At 40.9% G+C, this 15,113-nt stretch overlaps 1 protein-coding gene across 11 annotated transcripts in view; it reads left to right on the top strand.

Moving 5' to 3' along the window:
* CEP112 (centrosomal protein 112) overlaps positions 1-15,113 on the top strand; it is a 348,495-nt gene that overhangs the window by 243,485 nt on the left and 89,897 nt on the right. For all 11 annotated transcript variants that reach the window (XR_005454199.1, XM_038757370.1, XM_038757364.1 and 8 more), the window contains one exon: positions 11,079-11,141. Coding sequence is in view for 10 of the 11 variants with exons in the window: in XM_038757370.1 (XP_038613298.1) it covers positions 11,079-11,141 (63 nt within the window). In the remaining variant the exon portion in view is untranslated. The remainder of the gene's footprint in view (positions 1-11,078; positions 11,142-15,113) is intronic.

The raw sequence follows: 15,113 nt of genomic DNA, 5'->3' as shown, positions 1-15,113 counted from the left end.
GTGTAGATGGAGAATAGAAGGGGACCAATGAGCCTTGAGGGACCCCCCACACACGCACTTGTCAGAGGGTGGGAGGCTGAGAAGGGGCAGGCAGAAAGTTGAGGTGAACCATGGCCTACGGTGTCAAAAGCAGCTGAGGGGTCTAGGAGGATTGGGTTAGAGTTGAAGCTGTCAGATTTGGCAAGAAGAAAGTCATTGGTTACCCTAGAGAGGGGTGTTTCTGTGGAATGAAGGGAGCAGGAGCCAGATTGGAGGGGATCTAGGAAAGAATTGGAGGAGAGGATGTGGAGACAACGGGTGTAAACCACTCTCTCAAGAAGTTTGGTAAGGAACGGTAGGAGGGAGGCTTGGCGATAACTGGAGGGAGCCGTGGGGTCAAGGGAGGGTTTTTTTAGGATGGGGCGATGTTTGAAAACAGTGGGGAAGAAGCCGTTGGAAAGCGAACAGTTGAACATTGCAGTCAAGGAGGGGAGAAGGCAGGGGACGAGTGTTTTAAAAAGTCGGTGTTGGGGGAGTGCTTTTCAGTGATTGGAGATTAGAAAGTCCTGAGCTCTGCTGCAGACCCTTTCTACATCCTTTAGTGATTTTTCAGTGCCTTAAGGGAAGTACAGGAAGAACTAGTTATAATAATAATAATTTATATATTCATTTAGGCCCTTTCTTTTCAACTCTTCAAAGCCCTTCAGCTGCATTATCTCATTTATCCTTAGTATCCGTAAGAGGTTGTTATCCACATTTTACAGAGGCAGAAGTGTGTGACTTGCCCAAGGTCACAAAGTGTATTCAGTGGCAAAGCAGGCATTTAAACCCAGACCTCACTGGTGCTTTCCTACGTACTTCTGCTGCTCTAGTTTCTTCTTCTGTCTTCCCACTTTATAATCCCATTTCGGGGAGCTCCTGTGTGGCTGTAGCCTGGTGTCAAATGTTCAGCTTTAAACTGATGACTTTTCATTGCCTTGACACTGGCGATTAATTCCTGAAATTGCCTGGCTGTTTTTGAAAATCATTTTTGAGTTCTCATGCAGTAGAATTCAGTAGTGAATTAATTTGGATTCAGGCAGCATATATATCACAGCCCTGTTATTAAGTAGGATTTATTTAAATAGTATTTATTAAATACTTAGACTTTGAGCCTTATATGGACAGGGACTGTGTCCAACCTGATTATCTTCTATTTCCCCAGCTCTCAGTGCAGTGTTTGGCACATAATAAGCATTTAGTCAACACTAGTATTATTATTATGAATGATAATAGTAATAGTAAATGTCATAGAGAATTCTGCTTCACATGGGTGACATTAGGAATTGATTATAGGCTTTGACACCTTTAATTTATGGTAGTCAGTAGTTAATATGTATCATTTTAGACTGTGAGCCCCTTTTAGACTGTGAGCCCACTGTTGGGTAGGGACTGTCTCTATATGTTGCCAACTTGTACTTCCCAAGCGCTTAGTACAGTGCTCTGCACACAGTAAGCGCTCAATAAATACGATTGATGATTGATGATGATGATTAGGTTATGAGAAGATATTTTCTATGGTTAGCTTTTTCTTCCTATGTTTAAATTCTCCAGATGTGTAGCCTTTTTATATGTTCTCCATTAGAGGAAGAAGTCACAATACCGGGTACAATATTAAGTGCTTACTGTGAGCGAAGCACTGAACAAGACGTGTGGAAATATTCCAGAAGGCCGAGGTCCTTTAAAAAAAAGATTAAATGGACCAATTTGTGTCTTTTCTATGATGTTAAATTCTTTGTTGCACATCAGAGAACAAAAAGTGGATTACCTAAAGTTTCTTTCTCTCTCATTTTTAAAGCTAACATATTTTGCTCAACTCATGAATGAGCATCAGCTTACTTGGCCATTGCTTTAGGAAATTGTTATACGTGAGAGCTTTAGCAATAAGATTAGTTCTTCAATTTGAAGTCACCCCCTTGCACTGATTTAACACATCTTTTCTTCCTCTATTGAGTGATTGTGTAGGGCAGGCTGTACACGTCAGTCTAACGTCAGAGTTCTTGGAAATTGCCCTTAAATATACACAATGGAGGAGTGAAAAAACAGCTCCTTGTGTTTCATGGTTTAGTAGAAAGACATTTTGACTTTTCTGTTGTTATTTCTCAATGAGACCCTGTGATTCAATCTGCAATATCAAAGTCTAGAGGGAGACAACCACAAGCTACATCCACATTTTAAATTGCCAAGAAGAAAATAGCAATTCAATTGAATACATTCGTAAATGCTCTGAATCCGTAGTAACTTGGGGACTTTTCTCTAGTCTTGCAGCCCATTTTCTCATTTCATAGACTGGTCAAACCATTCTTCAGCTTTGAAAAAGAAGGTAACTGCCACTTCAGAACCTTTACCAAAACATAGAAAGTTTCAAAGACCAAAGCACTTAGGATTCCTTGGTACCAGACTACTTGGTTCTGAAGAAAAAAATTACAATTGCCTCCTTCAAAACCATGAAACTTTCTCCAAAGTAGAGTCATTCTGTTCCCTAAAATTAGTTAAAAATGAGTAAATTCAAAATTGCATGCACCATTCCAACAGTGGCACCCCATGAACATTTTCTGTTTCAACCAGAAAAATCATCATTTAGATCGTGAAGTATAGTGCCTTGGAAGGGGATGGGGTGCAGAGAAGGTGCTTCATTCTTTAGGAGCTCAGTCAATCCATCAGTGGTATTTATTGAGCACTTTGCGCAGAGCAGTGAAGTAAGTGCTTGGGTGAGTACAGTACAATAAAGTTAAAAGACACAACCCCTCTGCACAAGGAGCCCACCTCCAAAACAGAAAAAGGTCAATTCTGGTACAAATGGCACTCATACCGCCTACTTTATTAGCCAGCTGATCACTCAAAGAATGTTGGTACGAGAAATAAAGTCAGTCTGGATCATTTTATGCCTATGATGTGGTAAACTAATGGGGGGCTTAAAACTCTTATTTGGCACCATTGTTGAATATACAGCAAATGAAGCCTTTTCAATTACTAATGTTTTATCGACTCAAAAAAGAAATGCAAATAGGAAAATATGAAGACAGCTCCTTAAAGCACCGGTATTCTGTTTGGACAGGCATATGCTATTATTGGTTGAATAATAACCTTTAAGCATAATTATATACGTAATCCCCCACATAGCTCTTATGTTTTCAAACAGTTAATATTACTTTATTATGTAAAAGAATACTGAAATTCTGAAAACCAACTCAAGATAAGCAATATTAGAAACTAAAGCAAGTACTATTTTCTGGATAATTGATTGCAAATAAATTAGAATATTTTCTTTTTTTATATAAATAGAATGCTTGAACACTTTTTTCTAAATTAAGGCATGGCTTTTCATCTTGACCAAATTCTATGCGTAATCATTTTTTCCTTTAGGTATAAGCCTCCTAACCAATTCCCAGTTTTTTAAAAAGTAAGTTTTTCTTCAAGCTTTATTTGGTCAAAAGAACTGCAGTTAATTTAGGAAGCCATTTTAAGTCGACCATCATAAAGGTGTTTTTCTGAGGGATTTCCCTTCTCTTCACTTGTAAATAATCTGGAGTTTCATTGTCTAACTTGTTACATGGGTGCACCCAAGATCCCTAGTCCTACAACAATTGAAGTTTTGTTTTGGGTCACAAAACGATAAGGTAGTTGTAGTACTTGCTTCATGGCCCTTGAGAGAGTGGATATCATCAGTCTCTTCAATATATTAATTGATTCATTCTCGTCTCCCAGCACCAAACTTTTGCTCACACCTTCCCGTTCTTTCTGGTATAACAATAATAATAAAGATAATTACCTCCTTCCCTTCCCCACAGCACCTGTATATATGTATATATGTTTGTACAGATTTATTACTCTATTTATTCATTTTACTTGTACATATCTATTCTATTTATTTTATTTTGTTAATATGTTTGGTTTTGTTCTCTGTCTCCCCCTTCTAGACTGTGAGCCCGCTGTTGGGTAGGGACCGTCTCTATGTGTTGCCGACTTGTACTTCCCAAGTGCTTAGTACAGTGCTCTGCACACAGTAAGCGCTCAATAAGTATGATTGATTGATTGATTGATTTTAAGCACTTACTATGTGCCAAGCATCATCATCATCATCATCAATCGTATTTATTGAGCGCTTACTATGTGCAGAGCACTGTACTAAGCGCTTGGGAAGTACAAATTGGCAACATATAGAGACAGTCCCTACCCAACAGTGGGTTCACAGTTTAAAAGGGGGAAACAAAGAACAAAACCAAACATACTAACAAAATAAAATAAATAGAATAGATATGTACAAGTACTGTACTAAGCACTAGGACAGGTAACAAGATAATTAGGTCCCATGTGGGACTCGTAATCTAAGTAGGACAGAGAACAGATTTTTGCATTTTGCAGGCGAGGGAACTGAGGCACAGAGATGTTAAAGTGACTTGCCCAAGGTTACTCCACAGGTAGGTGGTGGGGCTGGGATTAGAACTCAGGTCCTCTGACTTTCAGGCACTTGCTGTTTCCATTAGGCCACACTGCTTCTCTATCTGGAACTCTTTCTGCACTATAATCTGTCAGACCAATGCTCTCCCTACTTGAAGGTTGTTCTTAAATCACATCTCCACCCGGAGGCCTTCCCTGATCTCTCAATTCCCCACCGTATATCCCTATTGCTGCCGTTTCCACATTGTGCACTCACCCCTTCAAAGACCCCCTGAAATATCTTTAAACAATCTTGCTTCTTCCTATCTGTAATTTATTTTAGTGTCTGTCTACCCTGCTAGACTGTAAGCTCCTTGAGGGCAGGAATTATGTCTGCTAATGCTATCGTGCTCTCCCAAGCACTTAGACTAATGTTCTACATGGAGTACACACTCAATAAGCAGAGCAGCAGCATGGCTTAGTGGAAAGCCATCCCTCATGGCTTGGGAGTCAGAGGCCATGGGTTCTAATCCTGTCTCTGCCACTGATCAGCTGTGTGACTTTGGGCAAATCACTTGGCTTCTCTTCGCCTCAGTTACTGCATCTGTAAAATGGAGATTAAGACTGTGAGCCCCATATGGGACAACCTTATTACCTTGTATCTACCCCAGCGCTTGGCACATAGTAAGTGTTTAACAAATGCCATCATTATTATTTTTACAAATATTATTGATTGGGTAATTTTTTAACATCAGCTACTCCTTATGCAGCATATTTTGATGAATTTAATGTCCTCCCCTTGTAAAGTATAAAATTCATATATATTTCAGTAATATATTTTGGAAAGTATTTTTGAATATCATTTAGGAGGTAATAACCGAAGGAGAAAAAGACAATATTTTTCAAACCCAAGCCAAAGTTAAATATTAGCCTCTTGAGGGTTAACAACATAAATGATGTCCTTGAAGGAAGTTTCATTGTTGAATGCATTTATCATTCTCTGGATTTAACAGATTCCATTTCTAATCTGGACTGTTATTAATTAATAGAGTCTAAGTATAGTTCTTCTCTCTTTGCCATCTTCAGCCGTTCACTTTCCAGTGGCTTCTTCCCCACTGCTTTCAAACATGCTTACATATCCTTTATCCTAAAACAACCTTCCCTTGACCCCCAGCTCCTCCCAGCTTTCACCCCATTTCCCTCCTACCATTCCTCTTCAAACTCCTCAAGCGAGTTGTTTAATCCACTGTCTCCACCTCTCTTCTAAGACTCCCCATGGTCTCCTCCAATGTAGTTTCCTCTCCCGTCACTCCACAGAATCAGCCCTCTAAGGTAATGTAACCAACCATTCTCACCAAATTTTACAGCCTCTACTCCATCCTATTCCTCCTAGACCTCTCAGCTGCTTTCGTCACCATGGACCACCCCCTTCTTGAAACTTTGTCCAACCTTGGCTTCACTGACACTGTCCTCCCTTGGTTCTCCTCCTTATCTCTCCTACCGCTTCTTCTCCATCTGTTTTTCAGGCTCCTCCTCTGCCTCCCACCCTCTGGGTTGCCTTCAATCCTCCATCTACACCCACTCCCATCCGGTTATTTCTATCTGGTTGTCCTACTGACACCTCAAACTAAACTTGTCCAAAACAGAGCTCCTTATCGTCCCACCCAAACCCTGTCCTCCCCGTGACTATTCCATCCCTGTAAACAATACCACTATCCCCCCCATCTCACAAGCTAGCAACCTTGTTATTGTCCTCAGTACCCACATATTTATTCCACGTATTCTGTCACCAAATCCTGTTGCTTCTACCTTCGCAGCATTGCAAAAAACTGCCCTTTCCTCTCCGTCCCAACTGGTACTATGCGACTGTGAGCCCACTGTTGGGTAGGGATGCCTCTATATGTTGCCAACTTGTACTTCCCAAGCGCTTAGTACAGTGCTCTGCACACAGTAAGCGCTCAATAAATACAATTGATTGATTGATTCAAGGACTTATCCTATACCACTTTGACTACCCCATCTTCCTCCTTCCTGATGTCCCTGACTCCTGTCTCTGTCCACTCTAGTACACACTTCACTCTGCCGCACTTATCATTTTTCTAAAAAAAGTTGTCTTTAGCCTTCCCATCCCTCACAAATCTCCAGTGATTGTCCGTTCACCTCCACATCAAACAGATGCTCCTTACTACTGGTTTTAAAGCACTCAATCATCTCGCCCCCTCCTACCTTACCTCACCCCAAACTTTGCTCCTCTAGCGCCAGATTTCTCCCAGTTTCCCCACCTCATGTTTCCAATATCCTCTCTGTAGCCTGGAACTCCCTTTCCCTCTATATATGCCAGACCACTACTCTCCCCACTTCAAAGCCTTATTATGGTCACTTCTCCAACAAGAGACCTTTTCCTATTAAGCCCTGTGTTTCCCAGCTCCTTCTCCCTTCTGCTTCATCTATGCAGTGGGTCTGTGACTTTGGGCGTCTGATATTCGCCCCACAGCACTTAGGTACGTATCTTATACATTATAAATTTTAAGTTGTTTATTTATATTAATGTCTGTTTCCCCTTCTAGACTGTAAGCTTACTTTGGGCAGGGAACATGTCTACCAGAGAAGCGGCATGGCTCAATGGAAAGAGCATAGCTTGGGAGTCAGAGATCATTAGTTCGAATCCCGGCTCTGCCACTTATCAGCTGTGTGACTTTGGGCAAGCCACTTAACTTCTCTGTGCCTCAGTTACCTCATCTGTAAAATGGGGATTAAGACTGTGAGCCCCACGTGGGACAACCTGATTACCTTGTATCTCCCCCAGCACTTAGAACAGTGCTTAGCACATAGTAAGCGCTAACAAATATCAAAATTATCATTATTATTACCAACTGTATTGAATTGTACTCTCCCAAGAACTTAGTACAATGCTGTGCACACCGTAAGTACTCAGTAACTATCAGTGATGATTAGTTAGCTATCATGATATGACAATAACCTGCCATTTATCGCATGTACTTAATTGGTTTGCCAACCGATGAAGCAAAAGTAATCCATAACAGAATGGCTCCTTTTTTTTTTTTCATTCACTCATGTGGGTACTCCAGCAAGAACTCACCTTTTGCTAAAGTTAATGCTGTCACTATAAAAGCATACCCTAAGATACATTCAGGAATATGTGTTTGATACCTGAATAGTTGTATGATGAGTTTTGTTTTCTCCTAGACCTTCTTGTTATAAGTTAGGATCTGTTCCAGAACCTCAAGAATGGTAATTGACATTCCTTTACATCCTGTTTAAGGTAATGAGGGATGATGTCGCTAAGCTACTGTTCAATCCTTATTAATATAATCTAAGATCTGTCATCATTACATTCAGTAAATATCTAGCCTGGAACGCCCTCCTTCTTCAAATCTTACAATTACTCTCCCCATCTTCAAAGCCCCAATTGTAGGCACATCTCCTCCAGGAGGCCTTCCCTGACCAAGCCCTCGTTTCCTTTTCTTCCACTCCCTTCTGAGTCACTCTGATTTGCTTCCTTTATTCACCCCTTCCTCAGCCCCAGAGCACTTATGTACATATCTGTAATTTATTTATATTAATGTCTACCTTCCCCTCTAGACTGTAAGCTCATTTTGGGCAGGAAATGTGTCTGCCAACTCTGTTGTATTGTTATGTTGTACTCTCCAAAGTGCTTAATGCAGTGCTCCGCACATAGTAAGCGCTCATTAAATATGACTGATGCAATCAAGTTGCAAATAGGGAAGCTTATTCTGATGACTGTTGCAGTGTTTTTTTCAACTTTAATGAATAATTTCTCCAACTTAGGTTGAACATTAGTTTTTTCCATTTCTTCTTAAAGCACTTCGTAGCAGGGTAACTCCTTCTGAACACCTTTGCACATCTTTGAACTGTCCATTAGTTCTGTCTTCTTCGGTTACATTTGAAGTACTAAAAGGAATATTCCTCTGGTCACCCATATGTTACACTCCCCAAGAACTTGCTTGAGAGATGAAAGGATGTTAGAAATTGGTTTTAATGGGTCCATTTTTCAGCCTGTGGGCTTTGGTATTACATGTACTGTTTATTGAGTATAATGTAGTTGTAGTGAACACATTCAGTAGCAAAAAAATAAATAAATAAAAATTGTGACATTGAAATAGGTACACTTTACTCCAAGACTGCTAGTGGACAGTTTTGCAAGTTTGAGAGTTGAGAATATTTTCCAAAGCTGCTCCCAGTGTCTCTTTGAGTTTAAGTTTTCAGATGGGCTTGGTGTGATCCTAATCATTTACTATTTAAAGCAGGGGCTATTTTCATTTATCTCCCGTAAAATTTCTCAAAGTTGAGTTCAGCTTGGATTTTCTAAGGCATTAGGTAAGGAATTTTGAACCAAACTAAATCTGTGCTATTGAGGCTGGTTTAATGTTCCAACCCAACCTGTGAAAATTGCACCATTTTAAATTTCATTTTGAAAGTGGACCATCCCCATTGTGATTTTTATAACAAAATCATGGATATGGTCTGTTTATCTGAGTTTGAGAGAGACAGTAAAGCCCTGTATTTAAAAATCACCTTTTCATTTCTACCTAACTGATGATTCAGCTCTATTCCGTAATGACTAGCAAGTTTTAACCTGCTAACGAACTGTAAGGGGCGTGTTGGGTCATTTATTTGTTTTTGTGAAAGATGATTTGAGTTCAGGAGGTTATGAGGTTGATTCTGTATGAGCCTGAGGTGCTTTAGTCCTAGGCTGATGAAGAGAGAATTTGACCGTGATAAAAGCTCTCTTGCATAAACTATCATCTTTTTCTTTCTAATTCTTTCAGGGGAAAAGTAACTTAATCTTTAATGCTACAGTAGTTCATTTTTAAGCCTTCTATAAAGATAAACCACTGCCAGTTATAATCATTCCAAAAAAAATTACAGTGGCAAAAGAAAATCAAGCAAGTATGATTTAAAAGAGGGTGGGCAGACTATGGGCCTAGAGAGGCACAATTAGTCACATAATAATAATAATAATGGCATTTGTTAAGTGCTTACTATGTGCAAAGCACTGTTCTAAGTGCAGGGGTAGATGCAAGGTAATCAGGGTATCACACATAAATATGTGATATATCACAAATTTGTGATATATCACAAATAAATATTTTTGTACATATTTATTACTGTATTTATTTATTTATTTATTTTATTTGTACGTATCTATTCTATTTATTTTATTTTGTTAGTATGTTTGGTTTTGTTCTCTGTCTCCCCCTTTTAGACTGTGAGCCCACTGTTGGGTAGGGACTGTCTCTATATGTTGTCAATTTGTACTTCCCAAGCAATACAGTGCTGTGCACATAGTAAGCACTCAATAAATACGATTGATGATGATGATGATGACATAGGGCTCACAGGCTTCATCCCCATTTTACAGATGATGGAACTGAGGCCCAGAGAAGTTAAGTGACTTGCCCAAAGTCACACAGCTGACAAGTGGCAGAAGCGGGATTAGAACCCATGACCTCTGACTCCCAAGCCCGGGCTCTTTCCACAAAGCCATGCTGCTTCTCACATAAGTGAATTCCAATAGCCCACCAAACTTCCACTTTTCTGTGGCCTGCCTCTTGAACTCAAAAATGGTCCGTGTGCTGTGTGGCATTACTTGTAGGCCAAGTGATTGGTAAACGAGTTCATTCATTCAGTCGTATTTATTGAGCGCTTACTGTGTGCAGAACACAGTACTAAGCACTTCAGTTATTTTTGAATTATTTTTGAATCTGATTCATAGAAAAGTCAATCAATGGTGGGAAAGTTTCTGAAGTGTGGATTGTGCTGGTGAGACAGAAAGTGCCTTTAAAATCTTATTGTTGATGCTAATTACATATATGCTTCACTTCCCAATACTGAATATGCTATCAAAATCACACGGAGGATATGCTTCTAGATTTTTTTTCTTCCTATATTTGTGATATGCCAAGAGAATCACTACGGTCAGGAGGCCTCAGTTCATTCCAGTACAAATTGAATTAGATGTAGGAGTCTTTCCAAAAAATTAGTCAGATTTGCATTAGTTGGCACATGAGGTCAAATAATTTTAGCCGAAGAATTACGCTTTGCTCTCTTTTTGATCATGTTTCTCTCTTTTTTTGCTAAATGGAGGTAAAAACCCAGTAAAATCTTCGCCTCCCACTCAATTTTTTACTATCCTCCTCTTCTCAACCTCCTTTTTTTCTTTCTTCCCTCCGTCTCCCCTTAAATGTTTACTTTCAAATAATTTTCTCTCTCTTTTCCTACACTCCCTTACCTCTCTTTTTCTGTTGCTCCTCCTCTTCTTTCTCACCCTGTCTCGTTCCCTGACTCTTCGTATGTCTCTATCTTTGTCTCTTTCTCACTCTTTCCCTTTTTAATCCACAGAGGTCTTTATGTTTTTCTAATAATTGGCAGCAGAAGTACAGTTTTTTTTTTTGGCCTTTTAAGTGATGAATAGTTGGCCCTAGATCAAAGACATGCCCTGTGGTTTTCTGGCTGCCACAAAAGGGCGTTGGAGTTGGCCGAGATCCCAGCTGCCTAGTGATAGGCATGTGGAAGGGAAGCCAAGCATAAGGGTCAGTGGCAGACTGTCTGAACATGTTCTTCATCTGAGCTAATCTGGTTTGTGTGTGTCTGTGTTTGTGTGTGTGTGTATGTGTGTGTGTGTTTGTGTTTTTCAGGCTAACAGCAGGTTGAAGCAGATTGAGAAGGAATACAATCAGAAGCTCACCAAATCATCCCAGGTAAGCCACCAGAAAAAAGTAGTCCGCCCCTGCCCCCGCCCAATAATAATTTTTCTTGGAAAGGTTAAAGTGAATTAAAATGGCTTTCCTCCCAGCCCCTGCCCACCTCCTTCAGTATTTCACAGGACAAAGGAATTTTTATTCCCTAGGCAAGCCAAGTAAATAAGTAAACTAATGAAATTTTAAAAAAAGCTCCAGCGTGCTCTTGTAGGGAAAAGTCCCGGGAAATTAAAGATAGCAAGGCTAACTCCTGGGTCAGTCACTCTCAAATGTCCAAACTCACATCCTCATTGATCTTGTAAAACCAGCCGGTGCACCTGAGGAGTGCCAAGTCCCAACATGTTTCTTTGGGTGTTACAAACCTACCACTGGAGTAGGAGGCTATATCCTGAAAGGGCCACTTAGACACAGTCTCCGAAACTTGTCCACGGACTCATTAGAGAAGCAGCATGGCTCAGTGGAAAGAGCACGGGCTTTGGAGTCAGAGGTCATGGGTTCGAATCCCGGCTCCGCCACATGTCTGCTGTGTGACCTTGGGCAAGCCAGATAACTTCTCTGAGCCTCAGTTACCTCATCTGTAAAATGGGGATTAAGACTGTGAGCCCCACGTGGGACAACCTGATGACCTTGTATCCCCCCAGCGCTTAGAACAGTGCTTTGCACATAGTAAGCACTTAACAAATGCCATTATTATTATTAGTAGTAGTAGTATTATTATACCCTAGCCTGAAGTTGACCATTCACCAGGAACGCATAAGTTGCAAAAGAACACCGGAGGGTAGCTGAACTAACTCTCTTTTGGAGACGGGAAGTAAGGTCACATATCAATTAAGATTTCTCTGAAAACCATAGCCTCAGTTGACTCACCTTCTGTAATTTTCAGGATAAGAAGGTCAATTACGAAAAGAAATAAACTTGAAATACAACTCTCGAAGGGCTGTTTTTGGTTCAAGCAGTTCTATTTCACAATTGTGTTAGTGGGGTTTGCAGAGACGCTTGGTACCTTTACAAGCATTCAGGAACTGAATCCACAGGGCTAGGACTGTAGAGATTGTCACCAATTTCCAGGTGGATCCACTGCTCAGCTTTGTTTTTTCTCCACTACTTGCTACCTATCCTGTTCTGAGCCTCTCTCCACCCAAAGCCAACTCATGCTGTCCTTGCTGCTTTCTTGACTACTTCTAGCTTTTCCCATAATGATGATAATCATACTAATGGTATTTATTATGTGCTTGCTATATGTCAAGCATGGTTCTAAATGCTAGGGTAGATACAAGCTAATCAGGTTGGACTCAATCCATGTCCCACATGGGGCTCACAGTATTAATCCTCATTTTACATATGAGGGAACTGAGGCACAGAGAAGTTAAGTGACTAGCCCAGGGTCTCACAGCAGGCAAGTGGTAGAACTAGGATTTGCACCCAGGTCTGTGCTCCATTCACCGTGCTTCTTACCTCCACCTTTCATAGATTTAGCAACCACTCTGAACCCCCTTTCTTGCCCACACTAAGCCTCTTCTCTCAACTCGACTCAGCTATGAACTGCCCTATCATAGCCGGCTTCCCCCAGCCGACATTTTTCCAGTATCCACCCTTCTTCTCTGTTCTCTCAGCCTTCCCACACAAAAGCTCAGTGTAAAAGTTACTGTGGGGAAAATCCTAGAAGGAACTTTTCTGACATGTAGGGTGATTTCATTCATTCATTCATTCATTCAGTCGTATTTATTGAGCGCTTACTGTGTGCAGAGCACTGTACTAAGCGCTTGGGAAGTACAAGTTGGCAACATATAGAGACGGTCCCTACCCAACAATGGGCTCACAGGCTCTGAGTTTCCGGTGTCTCTGGGAAAGTGACTCTCCTCAACTCAGCTTCGCATAGCTGACACTGAAATAAATGGGTATAATGCACTTGGGTTGCCTTCCCCACAGTAATGCTGTGACAACTGGGAGCATAAATGCCAGTCCCAATTATAAAGTTGAAAATGCTAGTGAACCTTCTTTCCCTATCAGTGATTGTGTCCGTTTGACCTAATGGGCTTGTTCCTACAGTGCAGTCCAGCAGTCAGGGATCAATCAGTCATTGATTGGTATTTAGGAAGTGCTTGCTGTGGGCAGGGCACTGTACAAAGGGCTTGGCAGAGTACAGTTCAATATGGTGGCATTTGGGGAGGTGCCCCATGGCCTAGAGAAAATAACCGCACCTTCAGGAAAGTGTCTTAAATGACATGCAGAGTTGAGTTTACTCATGGTAGGCTCCAAGCCAAGGGACCTCTTCTTATCTCTTTTATAATAAGTACTTCAAGGAAAGGCTTCTCAGCACCTCACGCTGTGCTGCAATACTGAATACCATGGGGTTGTGGGGGGGAGTTGAGTTTGGAATTTAACCTTTACCAGGAATTTCATGACTTTGGAGGCTTTCAATTAGATCTTTAACATATGAACAAAGTTTGTAGATGATCGAGATTTACATGGAAGTTGCACTGCTTGATGAATTCCACGTAACATTTTGTGACCTCTCCAGATATTCTGTTTTAGCCTCCACGCATTCATTTCTCTGAAGCGTAAACAAAGTTAAAAATTGCTTTTTAATTATTGCCCAAAGCCATTTTTTTTGCCTGACCTAGTGTGAGCAGAATATCTTTTTCCTTAATATCTTTATGAAGTCTCTAAAAAGCTCAGGCTCCTACTGCTTTAAAGTTCACAAGGAGCTCCACTTCATCATATATCACCTTCTTCTGCTTTTTCTTGTCACAAATGTAGGGTACAGAATTGAAGCTAAGGTCTTTGCCTTCCCCTCATAATGGGTGACTTTGTAGTTCTGTGATCAGTGGACTAAACTCAGCATCTTCAGGAAAGGAACAGAGAAATAAACAAACTTCAGAGTTTTGCCACGATATAATGCCCTGGCACATCCAACCCTGGAACCTGCTAACGGTTCACATTTTAGAAAGGACTTAGGGAATAAGAGAAGTATGATGGAAAGAGCAGACTTGAGAATTCCAGACCAATTCTGCCACTGGCCTCCTGGGTAACCTTAGGCAAGTCACTTAGTCTCTCTGAGCCTTGGTTTCCTCGTCTGTAAAATGGGGATAATAATACTTGCCTCACAGGGGTGTTGGGAAGACATAGATGAGGTAGGTATTGTGAACAGGCTTTGAAAAAATCAGAGTGCTATATAAAATTACAAGGGTTGTTATTTCAGTTGAAGAAAGTATGAAGGGCAACTAATCCAGGGATGGAAAAGTTTGCGTCTGAGATTAGACTGAAAAAATTAGTGCTCTCCAATCTGAAAAGTCTGAGACTGGCTTGAAGGGAGCCGAGAGGGTGAATGGGGAATCGTTCAACAAAATCTGCACCGCTTGTAGAGGGGCACCCACTGATGCTTGAACAAACTCCTCACCATCAGCTTTAAAGCCCTCAATCAATTCTCTCCTTCCTACCTTACCTTGCTGATTTCCTGCTACGACCTAGTTTGCTAATCTAATGCCACCTTATGTCCCGTATTTCGGTCTTCTGTATGTCACCACCGACCCCTTACCCGCATCCTCCCTCTGTCCTGGAGCTCCCTCCCCAATCGTATTTGACAGATAATCACTCTCCCCACCTTCAAAGTGCTATTAAAATTACATCTCCTCCAACAGGCCTTCCCCGACTAAGTTTTCATCTCCCCTACTCCTCCCTCCCGCTTCTGCATTGCCAATGCGCTTGGATCTATACACTTTAAGCACTAGATATTTACCACACCCTCAGCCCCAGAGAACTTATGTACACCTCCATAGTTTATTTATTTCAATGTCTATCCCCTGCTTTAGACTGTGAGCTTGCTCCTTATGAGCAGGGAGCATGTCTGCCAACTATACTGTATGGTACTCTCCCCAATATAGTGCTTTACACAAAGAAAAGGATCAAGAAATAACATTGATTGATTGGAGGTGTCAGGCCCTAAACAAAACAAGGAAACAGTTCTTCACT

This window comes from Tachyglossus aculeatus, chromosome 15 (genome assembly GCF_015852505.1).
Source record: "Tachyglossus aculeatus isolate mTacAcu1 chromosome 15, mTacAcu1.pri, whole genome shotgun sequence".
NCBI classification, from domain to species: Eukaryota; Metazoa; Chordata; class Mammalia; order Monotremata; family Tachyglossidae; genus Tachyglossus; species Tachyglossus aculeatus.
This window is presented reverse-complemented; position numbering and strand designations above follow the sequence as displayed.